Genomic DNA, 26,431 nt, shown 5'->3' on the forward strand with positions numbered 1-26,431 from the left:
GCCCCGCCGGGCCCCGCCCCCCGCCGAGTGCATGAGGTTGACGCTACTTTGTTGCACCTGGAGGGAAGAACGTATGGGAGAGGAAGGTGCGCGGGCCGGCGGGCGGGCGGGGGCGCCGCCGCCGGGGCTGGGGGCACGGGAGGGCCGGGCCGGGCCGCGCGGAGGCCGGGTCTGCCGCGAGGCCGCGCCCCTGTCGCCTCGGGGATGAGCTCGTCCTGCCGAAGCCCGCAGGCCCCTCCCTGACATCCTCCCACCCGCTTTCCCCCTCCCCGGCCCGGGCGAGCTGCCCTCCTGCTGGCCGGGGGCCCCTCGTCCCTTTCATCCCCGCCTGCCCCCACCCTCCGGCTGCCGGCACCCGGAGGAGTCCCAGGCACTGCCGGTCCAGCGCCGGCCTCCATCCGCGTGCTCTGTCCGCCCAGGCCTCGCCCTGGGGCCACCCTTTATCCAGTCTCTAGCCGGCCTGGGAAGAAAGAGTGGCTGGGGAAGCCCAAGCTTCGGGTCCCAGTGGCCGCCCCGCACCTCCCCTGCTCTGTGACCTTGAGCCAGGCGCTAACTGCCTGGACCTCAGTTTCCCCGTCTGTAAAGTTGGGGGGCCCGGTAGTTGGCCCCCGGTACTGGTGGTTGGGGGCCGGATAGGCGGAGGGAGATACGCGTGCCGGGAACCGGAGGCGGTGTTCTGCGGGACCCTGGCTCCCGTCCCTCTCCCTCTCCCTGCACCGGTGGTGCAGTCTTGGCTGGGAGCATGACTGGCGTCCTGGCCTCCTTAGCCCCCTCCCCTCACGGGGCCCAGGGCTCAGGGCTGCACTACAGTTAGGGCTCAAAGACCCCAAGACTTCCCCAGCCCTGGACAGGGTCTGGGGTCTCCTTCCCTGGGTTTCCTTTGCTGATCCATCACACAGGCCCACCTGGTGCCCAGGCAGGTCCTTGCTATGCCTGCCCTGCCACCTCCACTACCACCAGCCCTCCCCAGGCACATGGAAACCTGCTGGGGGCAAGGGCCCATCTCCCCATTGTCCCTACCTCAGGTCCCTGGGTCTTCACAGAGGGGCAGGCCGTCGTGACCTTGGAGCCTAGCTGTGTGACCCGGCAAGCCGTCCCTGTCTGAGGCTCAGTCTCCCCCTCTGCACAATGGGGAGGGGCAGGCCCAGGGCATCTTACAGGGCCCACCAGCTGCAAGGGTGCCAGGCCCCAGGGATGACTAAGCATGCCTGGTGGCTGACTTGAGGAGGTGCCAGGCCTCCCTGGGGCAGGTGTCTGGGAGTGCCTGGCTCTGCAGCCCCTGCCCTTGTGAGGCCAGGGCACAGCCAAGGGTCAGTTAGGGCCAGCACCTCCAGGCTTCCTGCCTTTCCCCTCCCAGGGGGCTTCAGCCCACAGTGTACCAACCCAGCCCTGTCCAGTCTCTGCCTTTTGAAGGGCCCTCTTAGTACTTCTTCCTGGGCAGACAGGGAAGGAAAGGGGGCTGTGACAAGAGTGTTGCCCACTGCCTCCTTTCTGAATCCACTGCTTGCTCTCTCCCCACTTACCTTGCCAGATCCCAAGTTGAAGAATGCTGTTGCTGGAGGGTGGTCATCTGATCCCCCTTCTCAGTTTACAGAAAGGGAAACTGAGGCCCAGAGAGGATTGGTAACTTAGCCAGTACCTCAGGAAGACTCCCAGGCCAACGTCCTTTCTCCTGCTTTGGCACAGTGACTGCTCGGTGTGTGCTGCACGTGTGTGCACACAAGGATTTGTGCAGGTGCTTGTGGGGTCAGCGGGGCCTGCACGTGCCGCGCCTCCTAAGGATGCCTCCCGACTCCCTTTCCACCCTGCAGGAAGCGAGTTGCCCGTGTGTGCGAGCTGCGGCCAGAGGATCTATGACGGCCAGTACCTCCAGGCCCTGAGTGCCGACTGGCATGCAGACTGCTTCAGGTAGGTCGGGGTGCAGGGCACCCAGGGCCCCTGTTGCCCTAAGCAAGGCCTGCCAGGGAGGACACGCTGGGCAAAGAATCTGGGAGATCTGGATAGCCCCCCTGGTGCTGTCCCTGGTTGTGACTTCCCACAAGTCCTTGGCCTCAGTTTCCCCGTTTGTAAAATAAGGGGCTTTGACTAGAAGGTCCCTAACAGCCTCCTTGTCTTGTTATTTTAGACCTCTAAGGAGAGGATGGGAGACCCCTGCATTTCAGCTAGTACTACCAAGGCCTGCTGACCTAGGCAGGGGGAGGAGGTGGGGGAAGTGTTCCCCTGCTCTGGGGGAGGGGAAGGACAAACCAGCCTTGAGGAAACTGAGCCACCTCCAGTGGCCCCCAGGCTAGTTGTGACAATGCATAACCCAGTAGGACCAACCTGGCCTCCAGACACACACACCCACGTGTAGGAGGAACGTGGGGTCAGGGCTGTGGCCAAGGACCAAGAGCACATGGGACCCAAAGGTGGCCCGGTCACCCAGTAGGAGCATCCAGAGAAGCCAGGTGCAGGGGACAGCACCTGGAGTTGGCTGTAGGCCAGAGCAGGGGTCTGAAGGACATGAGATTTCCTGAGCGGAGGAGTGTGGGGGGGAGGAATTCCAGGCACGGTCGGCCACTGGCACAGTGTTCCGGGAGGAAAACACCATCGAAGAGGAAAAAATGGGAAGGTGAAGCCAGGGTCAGGCCAGGGAGTAAGGTCAAGGCATTGACCATCAGGAATTTATTTTAGGCTCCTCACAAGGTTTGGCTTTTTGTTTTTACTTTTCTAGAAGTAACGTCTAACATTTTCTAGCATTTAGTAATTAACAGCCACTTTGCATAGATACTGCGTTGTCTCTGTTTTGCCAGAGAGAAAATTGGAGCACAGAGTGGTTAATTCTCTTGACAGAAGTCACATAGCCAGTGAGTGAAATGAACGCACAGTGCTGCTGCTAGCTGGTGAGGCCAAAAGAGGCAGGCATCGTGCCCTGGGGTTCCAAATCAGGTGCTCAGAAGGAGGCCTTTGGGGAGAAGAGGGCTTTTGACAGGCAGAGAACGCCACTGCACAGAGAGGTGGGACAGTGCAGTCTCCAGGGAACAGGAGAAGCTCATTTGGTGGGAACAGCATTGAGTTAAGGAATGCAATGAGTTGGGCTCACTTTGTGAAGGGCCCTGAATGCCAAGATAAGGACCTTCCAAAGGCAATAGGGAGTCCCAGGAAGCAGGGAAGGGACTTGGGCAAATGTGCTGCTGAGGAATGCCATCCCAATGGGCGGATGGTGGTGACCTGGCAGGGAAGGGACTGTCACAATAGTTAGGGGTCTGAGCCCATAAAGCCTGCCCTGGGACACTGAGTGAGGATGGAGAGAATTTCAGACACAGAAGGGACAGTTTGGGGCAAGTATTAGCCACACTGGCCCCAGATGTCAGGCACTCTTAATGTCAGTTCACTGAGCCTTCATCATACCCGGGTGAGGACGGTGTCTGCCCAGTTTGCACGTGAGAAGTGGAGGCTCGCAGAAGCCAGGTACCTTGTTGTGGGCTGCAGCTGCCAGAGCTGGGACTCAAACCCGGCCTTCCCTCTCCACATCACTGCGAGTTTCGGAAGAAGCGGGGGGCTGTGGGGAGCAGGGCAGGGGCTGGTGAATGGCAGGGTGTACCCCAAAGCAGTCTGGTTCTCTAGCCTGGGCGCTGGAAAGGGTCCATTGACTCTGGTGGAGTTGGGGGCCGGGTTGGGGAGGAGACGTGTCCACCCCTGTTGAGTTGGGGGTCGTCATGGGCTATCCAGGGTGGCGATGCCCTGCGCTGAGCTGGCCGGGACGGTTTGAGTCCAGCTGGAGGTAGTGAGGCCAGAGAGAAAGGCCCCTCAGAGCGGGTGCCGAGATGGTGGATGGGATTTGCGACAAGGGCCTAGAGCGATCAAGGGAAGAACTTTGGGACTCCTGTGCTTGGGGTGGGGAGGGAGGTGGAGTCTCGGGAGATGGGTGGGGGGACCAGGAGTGCAGCCATAGAAGCCACAGGAGGCAAAGTGGGACAGGTTGCATGTACCTAGCCGTGGAGTGCAGCAGGATGCGTGTACCTAGGCATGGAATGGAACAGGACGCGTGTACCTAGGCATGGAATGGAACAGGACGCGTGTACCTAGGCGTGGAGTGGGGCAGGACGCGTGTACCTAGGTGTGGAGTGGGGCGGGACGCGTGTACGTAGCCGTGGAGTGGCCTGCCCTGCCTCACCAGGCAAGGGGTGAGGCCCCAGGTCGGGGCAGGCAGCACCATGAGGTGGGGCCATGCCAGCCGCTGGGCTCCAAGGCCTTGGGCCCAGCTCAGACCTCACTTGATGGCTCCAAGACCCTAGTTCCAGGGTCCCATCCCCGCTGAAGGTGCTCAGGCAAGAGGGATGTGACAAGGCCGTGAGGGGCCTGCAGCCTCCAGCTGGCTTCTCTGTCCCTGGTATGGGGAGGTGGCCCAACGACCTGGCCTTCCAGGTCCCTCTGCATGCCCTTCCTGGCAGAATCTTCTAGGGTCCCTAAGCCAGTCACTCAAAAATAATTATGGAGAACCTACTCCACACTAGCCCTCCTCACGACAACCCATGAAGTAGGGGTGCTGTTTATTAAAGCGATTTTGCAGGTGAGGAAACTCAGATGCCAAGTTCAGTCACTTGGCAAGAGTCTCACTGCAGGTAAGGAGTAGAGTCAGGACTCAGAGCCCAAGTCATAACCATGGCTCAGTCCTGCCCCTCCCAGACCCGCAGGGTCCCTGCCTTCTAGTGGGTGAGACAGGCAGTGAACATATGCGCCACGAGGGGCTGGGGAGCTAGCACGCTGAGGAGTGATGTTTAAGTGGGGAATTGAAGAGTGAAGGCTTAGAGGATCTAGGGAGGAGCATGTGCAAAGGCCCTGAGGCAGAGTGCACTTGGCATGCCCAGAACAATGAGGGGCCAGGGTGCTGGAGTGGAGTCAGCCGGGCCGGGGGCCTTGTGGGTCCTGTGGAAGGTGCCCTTGGCTGTGCTTCTTTGAATCTCATAACCTGAGCACTGCTCCCATACCAAGGCTCCTGCCCTTGAGGATGTCCTAGGCTAGTAGGACAGGAAGGGCCACAGGTGCTATGACAGGTGGCCTGTGGGGCTGTAGGAGCGCTGAGCCGGTAGCAGGTGCTGCCTGGAGAAGAAGGTCACCCCTCCCCCACCATGTAGAGTGGGACAGTTGCCCATGGGTGCCCCTGGCATTAACACTGGGAGTTGTCACCCCGGGGCCTGCCTCTTTCTCTAACATCCCACCCCTGTGGGCCCCACCTCCCTCCCGGAAGATTTTGGCCAGGCCCAGAGTGGCCCAGGCTTACGTTACCCGATGCTGCCTTTGCAAGGTCCCCTCCCAGAGGCCTCTGTGCACGAGCCCTGGGGCTGCTGGAGCTGTGGAGGCTGGCGGCCTGGCCCTGGGCGAGGAGGGGTCTGAGCCTGGGCCAGGATGCGGCCTCCCTTTATTCCTGGGACCTCTTGGGTGAGGAGGACAAACTGTCCATGGGAAATCGACCTCTGTCCCCTTGGGAGCACTGGAAGAGGCAGCTGCTTTTGAGCTTGTCCCTGTCCCCAGAGAGGCCTGAGCACTCAATGCCTTTGCCCAGGAAGGGGCTGAGGCACATGTGGTGTACCTGTCCCCGGGCGTGCAGGGAGGAGGCCGGCCACAGCCTCCCTGCCTGGGGTCAGATGCTAGGCCCCTCCCTCCCCCTGCACCAAAGCCGGAGCAGGTCTTCAGCTGCTTCCTGTTGCAGCCTCAGACCAAGTCCTTTCGCCCCCACATGGCTGCATCCTCCTCCCATGTGGTGTGGCTACACTGGCCCCACCCTCTGCGGCCTCCAATCCTGAGCCCTGGAGTAGGATGGGGAAGTGGCTGGTCCGGCCACCCCTGCGCTCCCACAGGCCTCCAGGACCCCCTGACCTAGCTGCAAAGGATGCTGCTGGCCTCTGCCTTGAGAAGAAGGCGCCTCCTCAGAGGGGCTAAGTAAGTGGAAAGTCCCCTCCCCCTGTCCCAGACCCCTGTTGGGAGGCCTGGGGCTGGAGGCCACCATGGGGCAGACCCACCTGGTCCCGGCTGTGGGGCAGAACTGAACCTCTTGCCGCTGCTGCCGAAGCTTCTGGCCCTTCTGGCATAGTCTCCCCCTGAGGTTGGTCCTCCAGCTGCTCTTTCTTCACCCCTGGTGTCCAGGCATGTGGCCCCGGGCAGAGGGCACCCTGTCTCCCAGCCCTGCCAGCCTCCTCAGCTGCAGAGCGTCCCTTTCGTGCCCTCCCCTTGTGGCTTCCTCCTCTCCTGCCCAAGCCTGGCTTTGTCCTCCCCGCTCTCAGGGAGGGGTACCCTGTAGTGGGGTCAGGGGACAGCTCTCCCCGGGGGGGTTCCTCCCGGGCTGGCCCTGGGGCAGCTCTACACAGCCTCAGTACCTGGTACACCTCTCGTGACATCCTTCGTGGGACAGGTAGTCTGTGTGGGGCACCCCAAAGAGCCAGGCCTGTCCTACCCCACCTGCCTCCTCTGGCTCCTGGGGGGATGTGGGGCTGAGCGGGGAGGGGCTGGGCAGGGTCCGTGCCTTCTATCAGCAAAGGGCCACTGAGGCCCGAGTGCCAGCCACAGGGCCACTGCGTGAGCCTGGGGCAGCCGAGGATACCGAGGGCGTGTAGGCCTGTCCCACGGGGACCGCCGTCTTCTCTTCTGGGACAGGCTGTGTGGATACCCCGCCTGGGACTCAGAGAGCTGGCAGGTTACTGGTGGAGACCGGTGGGCAGACAAAGGTGGGTGGTGCAGGCTTCAAGGAAGTGGTGACCAGGAGGGGAGCTGACTGCACTTGCGGAGCCCTGGGTGAGTCATCGCTGGGTAGTCCAGGCTGCGAGTGAGCCGCGGTGATGAGTGTGTGAGTGAGGACGGCGGAGTAGGAGTTTCCACGAGGAAGAAGAGCTTTCCCTCCCCAGGTCGGGGCAGCTGCTCCCAAGCGCCCAGCCCCCACCAGAGGGGCAGGCGGGGCCCTGCTTCTTGAAGCCTGGCACAGAGGGGGACACTCCAGCGTGTGGTCGGTGCAAGGGCTCTCGAAACTCGAAACTCGCTGGTCTGAGGGGACTTAGCCTGACCGCCCTTCTGTCTCTTTAGGTTACAGCCCTCTGGGAGGTGTAGCCATCCTCCCCGGGATTTCCCCACCCCACAGCTGCAGCCATGATGTCACTGTGGCCAGCAGAGCCCACCCCCCCCTGCTGGGGAGCTCAGGCCCCCCTTCCTGGATGCACCCCCACCCCTGTACTTCTGAACCTGGCATTTCATCACTTTGTGCTCCCCCAACTCTGCCCTCAGCCCCTCCCCCTAGGCCCCCAGACAAAGGGGAACTGGCTGGATCCTCTTAAAGGGACAGTGTCCTGCTAGCTCCCTGGCTGCTGCCCTCCCCCTCCCCCCAGCCCCAGTCCCTGGTTCCGGTAGATTGGCAAGTGGTCCATGAGTGATGCCCTGTGCAGGCCCCAGCGTGGTGGAGGGTTCCCTGGCAGCATGGGGGAAGGGCTGTCTCGCCCAGGTGCCTGCCTGTCCTGCCCGCCTCTCTCCTGGATTGTGGCCGTATAGAGCCTGGGCCCTCCTGCCGCTGTGTGACCCAGAGCACCCAAACCGTGGCAGGGCTGGACGGATCCCCTAGCCAAGGGGTGGGGAACCTGTGGCCTTGGGGCCACATGTGGCCTTCCGGATCCTTGAGTGCGGTCTTTTGACTGAATCCAAATCTTACAGAACAAAACAGGCCCGGCCTGTTTTCTGCATGGGCCTGGCCAGACATGCCGTGCCCGTGCACAGGACCCTCAGTCAGGGCTCTGGACCCTGGTGGGGTTCGTGCCCCCGCAGGCTCACTGGGGACTGTGTTTCTGCGTTTGCTCGTCCTGACTCCACAGGGCTGCTGGTCGGTCCCCAGTGTCCTGCGATGCTTGGGTGGGAAGAAGCCAGGCTTGCAGGTCTAGCTCCTGACCTGTGCGTGGCACCTAGAGGCCCCTGTGTCATTTCTCATTTCTCCCCATCTGCCCTGAGGGGCTTGACCAGCCAGGCCTCCTGGTAGCCCCTAGTGGTGGGGCGGGGGGACCCTGGCAGTGACAGCCTTGCACACTGGGCATTCTGCTCCGTTCTGCTTTTCTGAGGGAAGGTGGGTTCTATTGCTCTGGTGGGGGTGGGGGGTATGCTGAACCCCCTTCTTGTCACTGGCAGCACCCGTAGGGCTGCTGGGGTCTAGGACTTGTCTTGACTGAGACCCTGACTAGTGTGTACTGAGCTGAACTCCCACCTCGTATCAGAAACAGGGTGTGGCTCTGTGGGCCTGTGGCGCCCATCTGTGGCCCTCAGGCAGTTTAGACCCTCCGAGGCTCATCTGCTGCATCTCTAGCATGAGGACAGCCGTGCCTTTCTCTTGGTGGCCTGTGAGGATTAAGGAAGTTTAACCAAGAGAAGGTGAAGGTGCCAGGGCTCAGTGGTCCTTCACAGCGCTGGCAGGCCTGAGCTGCCTCCGCAGTGCCGGGGGAGGAGGAGAAAGCGACAAGACCAGAAGAGTGGTGCCTGTCCCACCACCTGAACCCTTGGCTCCCAACTTCCATTCCTCCCTCCACCTGACTGATGGCCAAGAGCAGGTTGCCCGCCCTCTCTGGGCCATCTTCCATGCATGACAAGTGACAGGATCTCAGATGAGAAGCACCCCTTGTCCACAGGCTTGCAGGTGGACGAGACACTCTGGGTGCAGAACTGCTGGGGCTGGTTGTGCAGGCTGTGCACTGCCCAAGAGACACCAGCTGACAGGCCAGGGCAGACTGAATCCATCCCTCGCTCTACTTGCCAAGCCCAGTGCCCAGCACAGGTTGCTTCCTCCCAGAGGACTCGCCTTTTTCTAATTCTTAGGAAGGTGCCTGTAGACTAGGACGTGGCCTAGGTGTGTGTTGCGGGGGGTGCAGCCCTCAGCCCCGCCCCTGTCCTCCAGGTGTTGTGAGTGCAGCGCCTCCCTTTCGCACCAGTACTACGAGAAGGATGGGCAGCTCTTCTGCAAGAAGGACTACTGGGCCCGCTACGGCGAGTCCTGCCACGGATGCTCGGAGCACATCACCAAGGGGCTGGTCATGGTAAGTGCCCCTCCCCCACACACCCCTCACCTGGGGTTGGGGATGTGTGTGTCTCCCCACGGGCAGCATACTCCAGGTCTCTCTCCTGTCGTCTCTCTTGGTCACCTTTCTGCTGGTCCCTGATTGCCCCATACTGCCTGCGCTGGACTGTCTATGCGAACCCCTCGGCCCGTCTGTGGAGCCCGCTCTGTCTGGGTCAGCAGAGCCAGGTCCCCGCGGTTTATTTGGGGCCGCCCTTCTGGAAGGAGGCTGAGGAGAGAAGCTACAGGGGCTGAAGGGGCCGCTGAGCTGGGTTGTCCCCCACCCCCACCAGGTGGCTGGGGAGCTGAAGTACCACCCCGAGTGCTTCATCTGCCTCACGTGTGGGACCTTCATCGGCGACGGTGACACCTACACGCTGGTGGAGCACTCCAAGCTGTACTGGTGAGTGCCTTGGCCCCTCTCCAAGCCTGGGGGCCCTCCTGTGTCACAGGTCTGCAGGGGCACTGGGCCCCCGTACCCAGGCCCCTTGCCCTTTCCACGTGGTGAGGGTTGGGGGCAAACGTTCATAGCGCCCTGCCCCTCTGTGGTGTGGAAGTGACAGAGGAAGAAGACACAGCAGTCGGACTGAGACGGTCTCAAACGTCAGCTTTCTTACCCGTATCTGACTGCGGTGCTGTTCTTACACTCACCACAGGGCTGGTGCGGACCCCACAGACTAAGGACCCCGTCCCTGACAAGACTGCCCCCACTTCACACACCAGCTGCAAGTTCAGGGGTCCCCAGGCCATTTGCACTTCAGACCAACTGACCACAAATTCAGGGATACCCGTGAGCATGTCAACTTTGCTAATTTGCCAAAGGACCCAGAGAACTGAGGAAAGCCTACACTTAGGATTATAGTTTTACTGCGAAGGATACAGCTCAGGACCAGCCAAACAGAGACAGTCCCTTTCTTCCCGTGGCACATCAGTGTGTTCACCAAGCAGGAGGCTTCATTGACTTCAGCACCCAGTTTTTATTGGGGTTTCATTATATGGTCACGATTGATTGACTCATTGGCCACATGATCAAACTCTGGCTCTAGCCCCGCTCCTTGGAGGCCGGGCTGGCTGAGAGTCCCCACCCTGTAATCACAGGGTTGGTTCTTGCGGTGGGAGGGGCCCATCTGAGTCACCTCATTAGCACAAACTCAGGTGGTCCAGGGGGCTCAGGGAGACTCTAAGCCTATTCCAAGGGCTTAGAGTCTCTCTCCCAGGAACCAGGGACGAAGACCAGATAAATTCTCTCTTACACAACACTGACTAGAGGACAGCGTGGCTTGATCCCAGATGGGCTTTTAATGACTTCCTCCTGAACTGGATTTGTCCCCAGGCCTGTCCTGGCCCTCGCACAGCCTGGCAGAGAGTAGATAAACCCAGAATGACTCAGAGGGGCAAGGGCTGGGGGGCAGGCTCGAATCCTGCTCCCCGTCCTCCCATGGGAGGAGGAGAGGAAGCGGGGAGGAGTAAAGAGCCTGGGGCCAGGGGCCGTGGCGGGGCACTGGTGCAGGTAACCGTCTTGACACTCTTTCTTCCCACTCTTCCCTGCCGCTGGGCTGGCGGCTCTTGCAGCGGGCACTGCTACTACCAGACCGTGGTGACCCCTGTCATCGAGCAGATCCTGCCCGACTCCCCTGGCTCCCACCTGCCCCACACGGTCACCCTAGTGTCCATCCCAGCCTCATCTCATGGCAAGCGCGGCCTCTCGGTCTCCATCGACCCCCCGCATGGCCTGCCGGGCTGCGGCACCGAGCACTCCCACACCGTCCGCGTCCAGGGGTGAGTGGCGGCCCTGATGTGGCTGGCAGCAGACACTGGAGCTGGGGGCCCTGCGAATGGGGCGGCGTTTGGGTGCAGATGGAGCCCAGCTCTGACGACCTGGTAGACCAGGTACCTGGTCCAGTCTTTGCTCTGAAAACCATCACAAATGCCAGACAAAATATAAAAACAGTTTCTCTAGCCTGTGTGTGATGCAATGTGAAAGAAGAGTAACCAGGTGAGTGACCAGGTGGCAGATGAGTGAGGGAGGGAGCCCAGGCCAGCCGCAGAACACTGAAGGCAGCTTTGCCTTGAGAACGGAAGGAAATCGCTTTGGTTTTCAAGTCTTTCCAGGGCTGGGCCCCAGGAAGTCTAGTAAGAGAACTGCCTCCTCCCCAAAGCTGGGACCCCCAAAGGGTTCTCAGGGTGAACGAGAAATAAACCGCACCATTCATAACCCACACCCCATAACTGTACGCTAAACCATCTGATTTGAACCTGAACGGAAGATGGGGGGTGAGGGGGAAGTCTTCTCGGAGAATTTCTAAACTCAAATTTCCAAACTAAATGCTTATGCATGGATGGTTCAAGAATCCTCAAGCCAAAATTGAAAAGGTTTGATTTAAAGTAGTTCCCAACTGGTCGTGCTCCAGGGCACTAAGAGAATCAGAAGCAGATCCTTTCTGGAGGAACCCACCGCCAGGCTTCACCGAATTTACTTAGGTAAGTGTCCCAAGGAGGATGCACAATCCCATCCAAAATCACCGTTTAGGGAAGCAAGGCACTGTGAGCGAGAGCCAGCAGACACAGCAGCACGTAGAACTAGATCAACAAAACCTCCAGATACTGGGAGTATCAGAAACCATACAAAACAGTTTGTTCAATATGTTCTCATAAATAAGAAATGCTTTTAAAATGAGTAAGGACAAATTTGGAAAATAACCAGATAGAACCCCTAGAAATGAAATATATAGTTATTAAAATGAAAACCTCACGCCAAAGGTTTAATAGTAGAGTAGGGTTTAAAACAACTGAGGAGAGAAATAGACAAAACGCTGACAACTGTGGAAGAGAGATTAAGATACTTGGAGAACAGTGAGAAGATCTAATGATCATCTATTTGGAGCTCCAGAAGGAGAGAGAGGATGGGAGAGAGGCAGTATTTGAAGATACAACGGCTGAGAACGTCCCAGAATTGATGAAAGACAACGATCAACTGACTCAAGCCCAGTAAATCCCAAATGGCAAAATAAAAAGAATCCACCCATGGGCACCTCTAGTGAAACTCTGCCACACCAAAGACAAAAGAAAAGACCTTAAAGGAGCCACAGAAAAAAAGACAAAGGCTGAGCATGGTGGCTCATGCCTGCAATCCTAGCACTCTGAGAGGCCGAGGCGGGAGGATCGCTTGAGGTCAGGATCGAGACCAGCCTCAGCAAGAGTGAGACCCTGTCTCTACAAAAAATAGAAAAATTAGCAGGGTGTGGTGGTGCACACCTGTGGTCCCAGCTACTCAGGAGGCTGAGGCAGGAGGATCGCTTGATCCCAGGAGCTTGAGGTCACAGTGAACTATCATGATGCTACTGCACTCTAGCCTGGGCAACAGAGCAAGACTCTACCTCAAAAAAAAAAAAGCCAAATTACCCTCAAAGAAAGGACAATTCGATTGACAGCTGATTTCTCTCCAGAAATCAGTGAAACGTTCTGAACGCGCGCTGCCTGGAAGTTCCCATCAACCTAGAATTCTCAACTTTATAAAAATATTCTTCAAGAATGAGGGTAAAATAAACACATGTTAAGGCAGACGACTGAGATTCGATACCAGCAAATCGTCCCTGAAGAAAATTCTAGAGCATGCAGAAAAGATCTGAGAGGCAAGAAGGGATAAAGGTTAGAGAGTCAGTTACTAACATGCAGTGTCACTTTGAGCAGCTGCCTCCTCTCTGGACTCCGGGGTCTGTCCGAACAATGACGGAATCGGACACCTTGGAGCCTTCTAAGATTCCTCCTGAGAGTTCACTGACACCTTGAGAAGTATTAATAGTGTCCCGGGTCCCCACTTCTGGGCATACGAGCCGAGTGCCAGCTTCCACTTGATTCGGTGACTGTTTCTCCCATACCTGTCGGGTACCAGGCACCGCGCAGGCAATGGTGAGACATGAAGGTGGCACTGGGGAAGGAAGGTGACACTGGCTGGACTGTGTTTCCACCCCTACCTCGACATCAGCCCGGCCAGCAGCTGCCTTGTGTGTACAGTGAGCAGACAGGCTGGCGAGAGAGAAGAGGGAACTTCCAGACCGAGAGCGCTGACCAGAGGGCCCAGGAGGGGCCTCCTAGAGGCCCCCGCTGGTCCCCGAAAACCAGGCAAAATTTTAGAAATGAAGAGAGTCCGTGACCACGCCCCCCTGTCCGTCTCACTAGGTGAGCATTCTTTCCAGCCCACTCTGCAACAGTTCTTTCTAGCCAACGTCTGGAACATTGCAAAAATTTCTGCAAAGAGCCACACCCTTCTTGGAAGCAGCCCAACTTGCCAAACATTTACTTGTTTGTTTGAAGCTCGTTTTAGCGGACCGCTTTTCATTTGGTTTGTAGCAGCATTTTAGGGAAAGTTTAATTTATCCGGGCCCAGGCCCCCTGGTGCCTTAGCAGGAGACTGAGGGAGGGGACACAGAGAGGCGAAGGAATGTGTCACTAAGGTTATATCCATCTGAAGCCTGTATCCATGAAAATAAGTTCTTTGTTTTTTCAGCTTTTTATCTTGAAATTTTTCAAACTTACAGAAAGTTTGCTGAAAGAATAAGTACATTGAATTCCTATACACCCTTCACCTAGGTTCACCAATTGTGACTTTTTGCCACAGTTAGGGGGTATAGCGTATCTCTCTATCTATATGTGTATGTACACAGACTGGCCCATATTTGCACATCCACATATATGTACATGTTGTTTTCATAATATTTACTAATTATTTGAGAGTCAGTTGCAGGCCACATTGGTTCTTCCCCGCACCAAATACTTTAGACGTTCTTTTTTGAAAACAAGGGCATTCATTCTCTTACTGATGATCAATTGTATTTTTTTGTACAGTTGCCACATTTAGAGAATTTAACATCGATGCCATTATCTCATGCACCCTCCGTATTCAAATATCGCCAGTTGTCTCAATGCCGCCTTTGTAGCAGCGCCCCCCGCCCAGGATCCCACCGCGATCAGACATTGCATCTAATTGTCACGTCTCTTCAGTCTCTTTTAATCCGTAACACTTCCTCAGCTTTTCATCGTCCTTCGCGACCTTGACATTTTTGAAACGCATGGGCCAGTTGTTAAGTAAGATGTCCCCGCATTTGGGTTTGAGCAATGTTTCCTCCCCATTAGATTTTGGTTCTGCGTGTTTGGCCCGATATGCGCAAGCCATGCCGTTTCCTTCCAAGTGCATGTTGCCGGGAGACATATGATGTCAGCGTGCCCTTTACTGGGGATGTTAACTTTGATTGCTTGGTTAGTTTTCTCTACTGTAAAGGATTTTTTTCCCCCTCTGTAATCAATAAGCCGTTTGTGAGATTTGAGTCTCTTCATATCCTGTTCCCAGAAACCTTTCAGCGGATGGTTTTGGCATGTACTCACGAGTCTTGCCTGTAGCCGTTATTACGGCGGTGGCAGAAGTGGTGGTTTTCTAGCTCTGTTTTTCCTCCTGTGTTCATCAGTTAGCTGCCTACTATAAGGAAGAGCTGCTCCCCCACGTGAGAAAACAGTCTTGATAATGAAGAATTTTTATGAATCTGTTTTTCTTAAAGCTCCGAGTCTCCTGTCTGCCTTACCCCGGCCCCTTCCCATCTCAGGGAACGAGGGCAGAGACAGAGTAAACTCTCCCTAAAAGGCTTTTATGAAACCAAATGAAAACCAGGTAACTAACACCAAAGAGTTAAAAAAAGCAAGTAAATTTGGCAAATGGGCCTTTTTGTGAGTTAGCTATGGCCAGCTAATCGAGGGCATCTTGCCTGTCCCTACCCTGCAGCTGTGGCTCAGGGCAGGCTGCCAATTCAGGAGAAGTGGGAGGTTTGGTCTCATCTTGCAGGGCGAATTTGGGAATCAGGTCAGAAGCCAGTGGACCAGACTCTTTTAGGATCCATCGTTTGAGGTTCGCGTGCCCCAAGCACACCAGGCATTTGGAAGGCTAGGTCCGCCCTCCGTGATGGAGACAACGTTCTGTCGAATGGGAGCTGCTGAACCTCTAGTGTAAGTGGCTGATACCTACAGGTGTGCCACATTTCTCCAGTCTGCACCTGAGGCAGACATCACTAATCGATTACAGAGTCCATCTCACCAAACCAGAACTCCATGTTCTGGATCATTGCTACTTCCCAGTCATACAAGGTAGAATCCTATGGCCCCTCACCCCTGGTCTGGTCCCCTTAGCTTTGGTTTTTTTGGGGGGGGCTCAGGGGACAGGCAGGCACTGGCCTGACCATTGCTCTACCCACAGAGTGGACCCGGGCTGCATGAGCCCTGATGTGAAGAATTCCATCCACGTGGGAGACCGGATCCTGGAAATCAATGGCACACCCATCCGGAACGTGCCCCTAGACGAGGTACGGGTCCTGAGTGTGGGGCAGGCATGGCGGTGATGCCTTCGCGCCTGATCTCTCCCCACACCTGTGCTACCACGGTCGTGGACGCCCCAGCTCACACACCTGCTCTCCCCAGATCGACCTGTTGATCCAGGAAACCAGCCGCCTGCTCCAGCTGACCCTTGAGCATGACCCCCACGACACACTAGGCCATGGGCTGGGGCCTGAGACCAGCCCTCTGTGCTCTCCGGCTCATACTCCCAGTGGGGAGGCGGGCAGCTCTGGCCGGCAGAAACCCATCCTGTAAGTCGGCCTGCCCTCGGGTGAGCTGGGCGCCTTCCCCGACACCGGGCCCTGGGTGGGGGAGGCAGCCCTGCAGAACAGCAGCCCAGCATGGCATGGGGGCACTGCAAGAGGCAGGGTAGTGAGAGGTAGGGATAGGAGGGAGACAGCTCCCCTCGCAGGAGAATTCCAGAGTGCTTTCAGGGCAGTGATTAGGGATGATGGGGGCTGGGCTCCGAGATGAAGCGAATGCAGGGCTTCAGTGTGGCAGGGGTCTTTGGGCTTTGTCCCATCCATCGTGGGCCCTCCGAAAGGCTGTCATAGCAAAGTGATGTGTTTCACAAAGACCACTCTGGTCCCGGTGCGGGAGGGTCTTGGGGTGGGGTCACTGGAAACCAGAGGCAGCTGGTGGGCCGTTGCAGTGGTCCTGGCAGCGGGGGCTGAGGGTCCCATATCCTGTCGAAGCAGGGGAGGAGTCGGGAGGAGGCCTGAGTTACCCAGAGGTGGCCTAGTGCTTACTCCACTTACTGTTGGACCTTCTCGGGGACTCGTGGTGATAACCTTTTAAAGGGACGCCTTCTGGGCTGGGGCCCAAGATGAGGAGCAGACTTAGGACCTTCTCAGGAGGGTGGCACAGGGTGACAGTGCACAGGCTGGCGTGGATGGGAGTGTGGCAGGCAGGGAGGAGGGAGAAGAGAGGGGCGGGGCATTGGCTGGGTGCCGCCTACCCCCCATGGCACTGGGCCCTCGTGTGCCTCCCCAGGAGGAGCCTCAGCATTGACAGGTCCCCAGGTGCCGGCTCCCTGGGCTCCCCCGCCTCCCAGCGCAAGGACCAGGGCCGCTCTGAGTCCCTCCGCGTGGTCTCCCGGCCACACCGCATCTTCCGGCCGTCAGACCTCATCCACGGGGAGGTGTTGGGCAAGGGCTGCTTCGGCCAGGCCATCAAGGTATGGCGTGTCCCCGCAGTGGTGGGGGGGTGGTCTGGGTGAGGCCTCTCAGCCCTCCCCCATCAGTGGCTGCACGGTGGAAGGGGGACCTGGCTTCTAGACTCCCTGGCCAGTGCTCTCTCCTCCACCTTGGCCTTATTGAGCTGGTTAGAGGGAGATAGACCAAAACTTTAGGGGAAGGGCGGCCCCTCGGGTTGGGGGATGGGCGGGCAGGGCAGCCCAGACTGGCCTGGAAGTCCCCCTCCCCAGAGCCCCACATGAGCCCGATGCCACCCCATCATGGCCTCTGGGCTGCCTGCCCCCTTCACACTCTCCCCAAGCAGGGACACGAGCCCTTCCCTGGCTCTGATGTCACCTGGCTGTGACTGGGCTGTCCAGATATCCAGATGGGCCCAGGGTCCCCACCCCTGTCCCTGGTCCCCTGGCAGGTAAGCCACCATTTGACCTCCAGGAGACAGGCCAGCAGAGCAGAGAGCTGGCCCTGGTCAGGGGGTCCTGGACCTAAGTGCCAGCAACCCCCCTCCCCTGCCAGCCGGGTGACCTTGGCCCTGTTAGGAAAGCTCTCAGAGCCTCAGTTTCCTCAGCTGTACCGGGATAATGCGTCCCACCCCCAGGGTGACTGGGAGCATCCTAGGAGGGGCCAAAGAGCGTGAAGCCATCTACACGTCTCCCTGGTGGTCCTGGGGCGGGGCTGGGGGCTTCCCAAGGAGGGCTTGCAGCAGAGCCTGTCTGTTCCAAGTCTTCATGCCACTGTGTCTTCATGCCATGTTGCGCAGGTGACACACCGAGAGACAGGCGAGGTGATGGTGATGAAGGAGTTGATCCGGTTTGATGAGGAGACCCAGAGGACATTCCTCAAGGAGGTCAGTGAGCAGAAGTCGCACGTCCCTCTGGGCCACACTCCCGGGCCCCGCCCCCTTCCCCCATTGAGACAGGGTGGTGGCGTCCAGAAGGACGTGATACTTGAGCCACATGTTGAAAGGAGAGAAAGCATCTGCCAGGAGGGCGAGAGGGGAACGGGCACCGAGGGGGTGAGAGGAACCCGGCAAAGAGCTCGGCGGCCGGGGTGTGGCAGGGCAGAGCGGCCGGGGCTCCTCCTTTGCGGGGCAGGCCATGGCCTCTGGTGGGAGGGGCGGGGGAAGCAGGTGTGGGCTCAGCTTAGATCAGGGGGAGCCCCGGCCCAGCCTGTCTGTGCCTGCAGGTGAAGGTCATGCGGTGCCTGGAGCACCCCAATGTGCTCAAGTTCATCGGGGTGCTCTACAAGGACAAGAGGCTTAACTTCATCACCGAGTACATCAAGGGGGGCACCCTGCGGGGCATCATCAAGAGTATGGTGAGTCCCCGGGGGCCCCACCTGCCACACTGTCCCCGCCACCCCCGCTGTGTGGCCCCAGGCAAGGCAGCACCTCTCTGGGCCTCAGTCTCCTCCACTCTCCAGTGGGGGGTGGCCTTAGGGGTCTCAAAGGCCATCCAAACCCTGATTCCCAACTGAATAGGGGAGCAACTGACTCCATCTAAAGCCAGGAAGAAGCTGGAGAGACGCAGCTTCTCCGAGGGGACCCACAGGCAGTTTCGGGCGAGCCAGAGCCTGCCGCACCTGCAGCAGGTCAGGGCACCTTCCAGTTACCAGTCCGCGGTGGGCCTTGGTTTCCCTTCTGGCAAAACTTAATCATTTTTACTATTGAACATGTTCCGTAATCAGAACTTACTTTAAGTCTTTGGATAAAATTACAAATCCATCTTTAGAAATAAAATGCTGGGAGGGCAGCCATGCAGCACTCACACTGGGCAGTGTCCCTGGACCCAGTCCCGCTTCCGGCCCCATTTGAGTAGCACTCTGAGACCACGCGATCGTGTTCCCTTCCCGAGCCTCTGCGTCCTCACTTCCTCAGGGTGGATTACCTGGTATTTCCCAGAGTGTGGGCCCTGTGGGCTGCTGATAGGTGTAACTTCACAGGACAGGTTCTGTGGTCAAGGACGATTTAGAAACACTGGGCTTTGCTTGAGGCCAGGAGTTCAAGACCAGCCTGGGCAACATAGCGAGACCCCATTTCTACAAAAAATAAGTTTAAAAAATTAGCCAGGTGGGGTGGTGTGCACCTGTAGTCCCAGCTACTTCAAGGGTGAGGCAGGGGGATGGCTTGAGCCCAGGATTTGGAGGCTGCAGGGAGCTATGATGCCACCACTGCACTCCAGCCCAGGCAACAGAACAAGACCCTGTCTCAAAAAAAAGAAAGAAAGAAACACTAGGCTATACCGGGTTAGGCTTCCTAACTACATCTCTGAATCTTTCGTAGGCTCTGATGCTCAGACCCTCTCACTTGAGGTCTCCAAGGGGAGGGGGTTAGAGAACGAGGCGGCTCCCCAAGTGAGTGGAGCCCAAAGCCCCATTATCCTGGTGCGACCGGGCACTGGGGCTCTGCAGGTGACCTTGCTGGGCCCTGCTAACTCTTGTCTGTCTGTGAAAGTAGGCTCAGATTTTTCTGAAAACCTGAAAAGATGGGATTTCTGTAGAAGATAAATATAGCTTTTTTCACAGAGGAGGCAGAGTGGGAGCTATAGAGGAATATCCCCCCCTTAGTGTTTGAAATCAGTTCTGTTAGAAAATGACATTTTGAGTTGTACACCCACACCTCTTAGAGGCAGACAGTTGTGGGTGCCAAACAGAGTTGGAGGGGGAGCCACCGGGCCCTCTAGGACTGCAGTTCCCAACCCCCAGGCTGTGGCCCAGTACTGGTCTGTGGCCTGTTAGGAAATGGGCCGAATATCACTGCCTGAGCTCCCACCACCTCCCCCTACCCATGACACCCCACCCTCCTACCCTCGGTCCGTGGAAAAATTGTCTGCTGTGAAACTGGTCCCTGGCACCAAAAATATTGGGGACCACTGGTCTAGGACACTTGCCCCATCCTGCCTGTCTCTCACGCAAGTGTCCCTGCCTCTGGAACCCCACTGGCTCCACCCTGCCCATTCTCTCTCCACCCCCAGGACAGCCAGTACCCGTGGAGTCAGAGGGTGAGCTTTGCCAAGGACATCGCGTCAGGGATGGTGAGTGAACTGGGTGACCCGACCCCACGTATAAAAGTATTCCCTGCCACTAACCTAAAATCCCACGCGGAATCGCCAAGCAGAACCCACAAGGAAGCTTTGAAAGCAGGTGGAGGGACTCAGATGGAGAGTGGGAAGAGTACCCCCAACCAGCCTGGCTGGGTGGGGGAAGGGAGCTGCCGCCTTCTGACCTCCTCCCCTCCCCCCAGGCCTACCTCCACTCCATGAACATCATCCACCGGGACCTCAACTCGCACAACTGCCTGGTCCGAGAGGTGAGTGGCCTGGGTATCTGCGCGGGTGGGCAAGGGGGGAGCCGGCAGGAAGAGTTTCCTTTGGAGGGAATGGCACGTGCAAAGGGCCTGAGGTGTGATGTTCAGGAAGTGGTGAGTCACTTGCCATGGAGTGGGGTTGACGGCCTCCATGCGTGTCCAAGAAAGCATTGGGAGCCTCCAGGTACTGTGGGAAGCAGTGGGCAGTGAGTGCAGAGAGGGGCAAGGCTGGATCTCACAGGCCTCCCAGGGAATCTGCTCACACTGCCCGGTGGGCAGGGAGTTGCTGTAGGCCCAGCCAGTGTGGTGGGCAGGGCGGGGGAGAGGGCAGCCGTCAGGGCCTCGGTCCCACAGCAGGGATCATCCCTTGAGAATCTGAGAGTTGCGAACCCTCCTGTCCCTGAAATCCATCTGTGCACAGCCAGAACTTTTGCCCACAGTGTGGGGCCTCCGAGAATCCCGGGTGGTCACCCTCGCTGGTTTCCCTAGAGCTCTGTTTCCCATAGCCGGGTCTGCAGGCCCCGTAGCAGAAGACCTTCGGGCACTCGTTAAAAGTGCAGATTCCTGAGCCCAAGCTCAGGTCTTCTAAAAGGGACAGGGCAGGAGTCAGCACTCGGGCAATCCTGGTGGACACTGGCCTCTGATGGCCACTGCCCAGGTGGGGCAGAGGGTCCAAGGATCCCAATCAAAACCCCCTGACCGGCCTGCCACCTGATATTACACCTAAGGTGATGGGGCCCTAGAGGGACCATGTTTACCTGCAGCCTGGTCGGGGTGGGCCTGGGCCACGTGGTCAACCCGTCCCCCATCTGCTGTCCTTGTAAAGCTTTCTCCAGGTGACTGTCCTCGTTTGTGTCACTCCCATAGGTAGCACAGGGTTCTTCCCCCCAAGAGGAGCCTGTTCCTGACCCCTGGCTGGCTGGGGCCCTGCCTCCTGCCGTCTCTGTTACCTGTTCCTCAGTGTTCTCGCAACAGTGGCCAACCCTGGGGGCCAACCCCAGGCTACTACCAGGGCCCCTGACACTAGGCGTCTTAGTCCATTTTGCGTTGCTATAACAGAATGCCTGAGACTGTAATTTATAAAGAAAAGAAATGTCTTTCAGCTCTGGAGGCTGGGAATCCAAGGTCAAGGGGCTGCCTCTGGTGAGGGCCTTGTTGCTGGTGGGACTCTCTGCGGAGTCCCAAGGTGGTGCAGGGTGTCGCATGGCAAGGGGTGCGTGAGAGACAGCCAAACTGGCTCTTATAACAGACCCACTCTCGTGATAACTAACCCAGTCCCTCGATAACCCATTAATCCATTAGTCCGTGCAGAGCCCTCATGACCCAGTCGTCCCTTAAAGGCCACTGTTACAGTCACGCACCACGTAATGACATTTCAGCCAGTGACGGGCTGCGTATACAGTGGTGGTCTGAGCAGTAGGCTACCCAGTCTAGCCTAGGTGCATGGTGGGCTAAACCGTCTAGGTTTGGGTAAGCACACTCTCTGATGTTCGCATGACAACGAAGTCACCTAACAATGCATCTTTCTAAACATATCCCTGTCTTTAAGGGACACATGACTGTACCTTGGAGATTAAGTTTCAACATGAGTTTCAGAGAGGACAAACATTCAAACCATAGCACCAAGCCCAAGCAGGCCTGGCCCCAGGACCCACGGAGGACTTGTCCAACTTCCTGCCTCAGCAGTGATGCCCAGGGCTTTGTCCTTGTCCCTCAGCTCTCAGGATGACCCCCAGCCAGGTTTTCCTGTCTTGCTGGGGTAGATATAGCAGTCAGTACTTCACTCTGCAGGGTCCCGGACTCAGCCATGGAGGACTCATGCAAACCTCAGCTAGTAGAACCAGGGCTCCAAAGTCCTGGGCTTGAATCCCAGCTTTGTCACTGACTAGCGGGGTGGCCTTGGGCAACTTTCTTAACCTCTCTGGGCCTAAGTCCCCTTATCTGTAAAGTGAGGATAAACTTTACGTAGACTTCACCAGGTTTTTATGAAAGAGAATTAAAGATGAATCTGTGACATGGGGAACAGGGTCTCTAATCAGAATTTCTGTTTTCCTTTCCAAAACAAGGAGCACCAGTGCCCTCGTGGGGCAGAGGGAGAATGGGAGAGTGGGGAGCAGGATGGCCCGGGGAGCAGGTGGGGAGGGGCAGAGGGTACAACGTGGTCGGGGGGCATGCTGGCATTTCCAGTTGCTTCCAGAAGCTCCATTTGCCAAGAGCAGAAGAGTTTGGGGAAGGAAGGGGATTCCCACCCTGCACTGGGCGCCAGAGGTGTGTTTTCTGGGCGTCTGGGGTTGGTGTGGGGCCCTGGCCAGGAGCAGGCTGGGCGGGCAGTGCCAGGATCGCGTTTCAGGGCGCCCCTGCTTCACCTCCCAGAACAAGAACGTGGTGGTGGCCGACTTCGGGCTGGCGCGGCTCATGGTGGACGAGAAGACTCAGCCCGAGGACCTGCGAAGCCTCAAGAAGCCAGACCGCAAAAAGCGCTACACCGTGGTGGGCAACCCCTACTGGATGGCGCCCGAGATGATCAACGGTGAGTGGACACCTCGCCTGCCATGGGCCCCAGGTCCCTGGGCTGCACCTGACCTTGTCCTAGGGAGGCCCAGGGGCCCAGCAGAGCTGCGGCCACCAAGCCCCGGCCTCTCCCAGACTCCTCAGATCCGCAGGTTCCTCTCTGGGTCCTGCGTTCATTTCCTGTTGCTGCCGTGACACGTTCCCGCACGCTCAGTGGCTTAAATAGCAAATTAGCATACAGTTCTGGAGGTCCAAAGCCCAGCGTCAGCCTCGCTGGGCTAAAGGCAAGGTGGCAGCCGGGCTGCATTCCTTCTGGGGGCTCTGGGAGGATCTGGCTCCCGAGACTGCTTCGTCTCCGTGGTCAGGACGAGTAGCACTGTGTCTCCTGTGCTCTCGGCCTCTGCATCTGTCCCCACCTCTCCTTCCCTCCTGATAAGGACCCTGCGATGACATCGGCCCACCTGGATGACCCAGGCCAATCTCTGGCTCAAGACCCTTAACCGAATCCCTCCTGTAAAGCCCTGTGTAAGGTAGCACGTGCACACGTGCCAGGGATTAGGACATGGGCATCTTTGGGGCCGTAATTCTGCCTCCCACGGGGCCTCTCTCCCCTACTCCCTTTCTCATCAGTGGTCACGGGTCCTGTGTACGCCCAGAGTGTACATTATAAAGTCACTCCACAAGCAGGTGACACACAAACACAGCTTCAGGGCAAGCCGACCAGGGGTCAGCTCAGCACCAGCACTGACCAAGTTAATATAGTAAACGTAGCCCCCGAGCAACTTAACCTATAAAGGAGTCTTCATGGTCGCTGTCTTTAAGGGGTGGTGCGAGGGTTACGTAGGTTCGGAAGCTCACGGCCACCCGCTTGGCATTCAGTGAGAGTGGCTGTGCTGAGCATTTTTAATATCATCGGGAGGTGGTAGTGTCCCCATTTTACATAGGAGGAAACTGAGGCTCAGGGAGTCTGTGTCAGTTTCCTGAGGCTGCTGTAACTAATTAGTACAAACTCGGTGACTTTAAACAACAGAAATTTACTCTCTCTTAGTTTTTTTTTGTTTTTTTTGTTTTGTTTTGTTCTGTTTTTTGAGACAGAGTCTCACTGTGTTGCCCAGGCTAGAGTGCCATGGCGTCATCCTAGCTCACAGCAACCTCAAACTCCTGGGCTCAAGCGATCCTCCTGCCTCAGCCTCCCAAGTAGCTGGGACTACAGGCATGCGCTACCATGCCCAGCTAATTTTTTCTATATATTTTTAGTTGTCCGATTAATTTCTTTCTATTTTTAGTAGAGACGGGATCTCGTTCTTGCTCAGACTGGTATCGAACTGCTGAGCTCAAACAATCCGCCCGCCTTGGCCTCCCAGAGTGCTGGGATTACAGGCGTGAGCCACCGCGCCTGGCCTCTCTCTCAGTTTTGGAAGCTGGAAGTCTGAAGTCCAGCAGGGCCGCACTCCCTCCAGGGGACCTAGGGGACAGTCCCTTCCTGCCTTTCTCAGCCTCTGGTTGTCCTGCATTCCTGGGCTTGTGGCTGCATCACTCCAGCCTCTGCCCCTGTCTGCACATGGCCTCGTCCCCCGTTCTGCCTGTCTTCTCTGTCTCTTATTAGGGCACTGGCTTTGGCATTTAGGGCCCACCCAGGTGATCCAGGATTCTCGCATCTCAAGATCCTTAACTTAAGCACATCTGCAAAGACCCTCTTTCCAATACAATAACATTCACAGGTTCCAGGGATTTGAGGTGGCTGTCCTTTGGTCCTTTGGGGCCACCACAGAGTTCATGACGTGCCTGAAATCACACAACTGGTCAGTGACCATGCTGGGCCTAGAACTCCTTGCCCAGAGCTCTCATCATCCCGCCCTCAGAGCTCCTGAGGGTTGTGCAGACCTGGTGGGGCTGGGGGCAGAGCCTAAGCCCTCATGCCCTTGAGTGTGGCTCGCATCTGCCCCCTGGTCCCAACCCCTGGCCAGGGCATCCCCCGCCGCTGGACGGTCCCTGGCATGGCACCCATTTGGCATCATTCCTGACACTGTGTCACCTGCTGACATTCGGTCTCTTTGCCCAGGTCGCAGCTATGACGAGAAGGTGGACGTGTTTTCCTTTGGAATCGTCCTGTGTGAGGTAGGTCCAGGGGTGGGTGGCAGCGGTGGCGGGGCCTGCAGCTCCTCCGCACTCCCCACACTCCCAGGCTGCAGGCTGGGGGGCTATAAGGGCCTCAGGCCAGGGTGGCCTCTGGGAACAGAGCTGCCCACGGCAATGGATGGCCTGGCCCCAGGGGGAAAGGGTGGTCAGGCTGGGGCCAGGCCCAGTGCGACCTGCCCTCAAACCACCTGGATGGCACTCAGACGCCAGGCCAGGGGCCCCTTGGGATAACTGCTGGGCCTTGTGCCGGACAGATCATCGGGCGGGTGAACGCAGACCCTGACTACCTGCCCCGCACCATGGACTTTGGCCTCAATGTGCGAGGCTTCCTGGACCGCTACTGCCCCCCAAACTGCCCCCCGAGCTTCTTCCCTATTACTGTGCGCTGCTGTGATCTGGACCCTGAGAAGAGGTGAGTGGGGTGGGGCCCTGGCCTGGGGCTGTCTTGGGGGTAGGGCCGATGCCCAAGAGAGCCAGACCCATCATCACCCGCCTGTCACCCAGGCCCTCCTTCGTGAAGCTGGAACACTGGCTGGAGACCCTCCGCATGCACTTGGCTGGCCACCTGCCACTGGGCCCGCAGCTGGAGCAGCTGGACAGGGGCTTCTGGGAGACCTACCGGCGTGGCGAGAGTGGACTACCTGCCCACCCCGAGGTCCCCGACTGAGCCCGGCCCGCCCCGCTGCCCCTGTCCCTACCTCCAGAGAGTCCACCCTCACCAGATTCCTCTGCTGGAAGTGGCCAGGTGTGGAGCCCTTGGCCGGGGCAGTGGGTGCCCAGACCCCTCCCCAGAGCCAGGCCCTGATTTGCCTTCTCCCACCTTGCGGACCGTGCCCCCTGCCCACCCTCCACCCTGGCCCTGGAGCCGGCCCGGCTGCACACACTCTGTCCTGTGGCCCTGCCGTACCTCTGTCCTAGCTTCTCCCTGCATGAGCTGGAGGGCCTCGCGAGTTGTGCCGCATCCACATGCCGCTGCCCCCTGCGCACACTGCACCCGTGTGCAGCCCCCTGAGGCTGGGCTGGGAGGCAGCCTCCGAACCGTGCCCTGTAACGGTTGGGCGCAGAGGAGGCCGTGTGTCCCGGGTGAGGCCAAGTTCCCAGGAGTCTATGTTCCCAGGAGCCAAATGGCAAGTCTGGGGCCCACTTCCCCACCCCCAGGGGGTGTCTAGGTAGCAGCAGGTGTTGATAATTGTCCAGTCCCCAAAAGCAGACAGAGGTCTGATTCTGCAGGTGGAAGGGGCTGAGCAGCAGCCCTGTCTCTCACTTTGGGTCTTTTTCGTTTCTTTATCAAAGCCACTTTAGTGAGAAGCAGGTACCAGGCCTCAGGGTGAAGAGAGGTCCCTTGGGGGGAAGGGAGCCTCGGTGCCCGGGCCGGGCAGGGGGCGGCTGGGCAGAGCGGACGAGGCAAGTGTCCACCAGCAGCCCAGCCCCAAAGTCATCTCAGCGCCCTTTCCCAGCCTCTCTCCAAGGCTCCCTGCCCCTCCTTATGTCCCCTACCCCCTGCCGCTGTCCTCTGGGTTCTTTCTGTGTAATCTATTTTTTAAGAAGAGTTTGTATTATTTTTTCATACGGCTGCAGCAGCAGCTGCCGGGGGCTTGGGGTTTTATTTTTTTGGCGGGCGGGGTGGGAGGGCCATTCTGTCACTTTGCCTCAGTTGAGCATCTAGGAAGTACTAAAACTGTGAAGCTTTCTCAGAGCACTTTGAACCTGGAAAACAATCCGAACAGGCCTGTGGGACTACGACTTAGGGGGTGGGACACGCTCGCCCCCATCCAGGAACCGTGACGTCCAAGTAACAAAACCCAGACCTCAGAACAATAAAATAAATTCCGTACTCCCCACCCCAGT

At 58.0% G+C, this 26,431-nt stretch overlaps 1 protein-coding gene across 2 annotated transcripts; it reads left to right on the forward strand.

The window, feature by feature from the left end:
* The first annotated feature begins 6 nt into the window (after positions 1 to 6).
* LIMK1 (LIM domain kinase 1) lies at positions 7 to 26,427 on the forward strand. Of its 2 annotated transcripts, XM_012640386.1 has the most exons (16): positions 7 to 86; positions 1,812 to 1,908; positions 8,900 to 9,038; positions 9,352 to 9,461; positions 10,631 to 10,837; positions 15,300 to 15,405; positions 15,521 to 15,687; positions 16,430 to 16,613; positions 17,390 to 17,476; positions 17,815 to 17,946; positions 19,602 to 19,661; positions 19,871 to 19,936; positions 22,307 to 22,463; positions 24,507 to 24,562; positions 24,838 to 24,995; positions 25,088 to 26,427. In XM_012640386.1, the coding sequence occupies exons 1-16, from the start codon at positions 32 to 34 to the stop codon at positions 25,248 to 25,250; spliced, it is 1,944 nt and encodes a 647-aa protein (XP_012495840.1). In that variant the 5' UTR covers positions 7 to 31; the 3' UTR covers positions 25,251 to 26,427. The 2 variants fall into 2 exon arrangements, with proteins under 2 accessions (XP_012495840.1, XP_012495841.1); XM_012640387.1 differs by lacking the exons at positions 7 to 86; positions 1,812 to 1,908 and adding an exon at positions 5,779 to 5,922.
* The last annotated feature ends 4 nt before the right edge of the window (positions 26,428 to 26,431 follow it).

Source organism: Propithecus coquereli, unplaced genomic scaffold, assembly GCF_000956105.1.
Source record: "Propithecus coquereli isolate 6110/MARCELLA unplaced genomic scaffold, Pcoq_1.0 Scaffold150, whole genome shotgun sequence".
NCBI lineage: Eukaryota > Metazoa > Chordata > Mammalia > Primates > Indriidae > Propithecus > Propithecus coquereli.

Bases quoted from the DNA above. Each gene is read 5' to 3' on its own strand.
- LIMK1 (XM_012640386.1), top strand. From the start codon at position 32: ATGAGGTTGACGCTACTTTGTTGCACCTGGAGGGAAGAACGTATGGGA. The intron at 17,477-17,814 runs GTCAGTGAGCAG...CTGTGCCTGCAG, and splicing joins AGAGGACATTCCTCAAGGAG to GTGAAGGTCATGCGGTGCCT. The intron at 19,662-19,870 runs GTGAGTGAACTG...CCCTCCCCCCAG, and splicing joins AGGACATCGCGTCAGGGATG to GCCTACCTCCACTCCATGAA.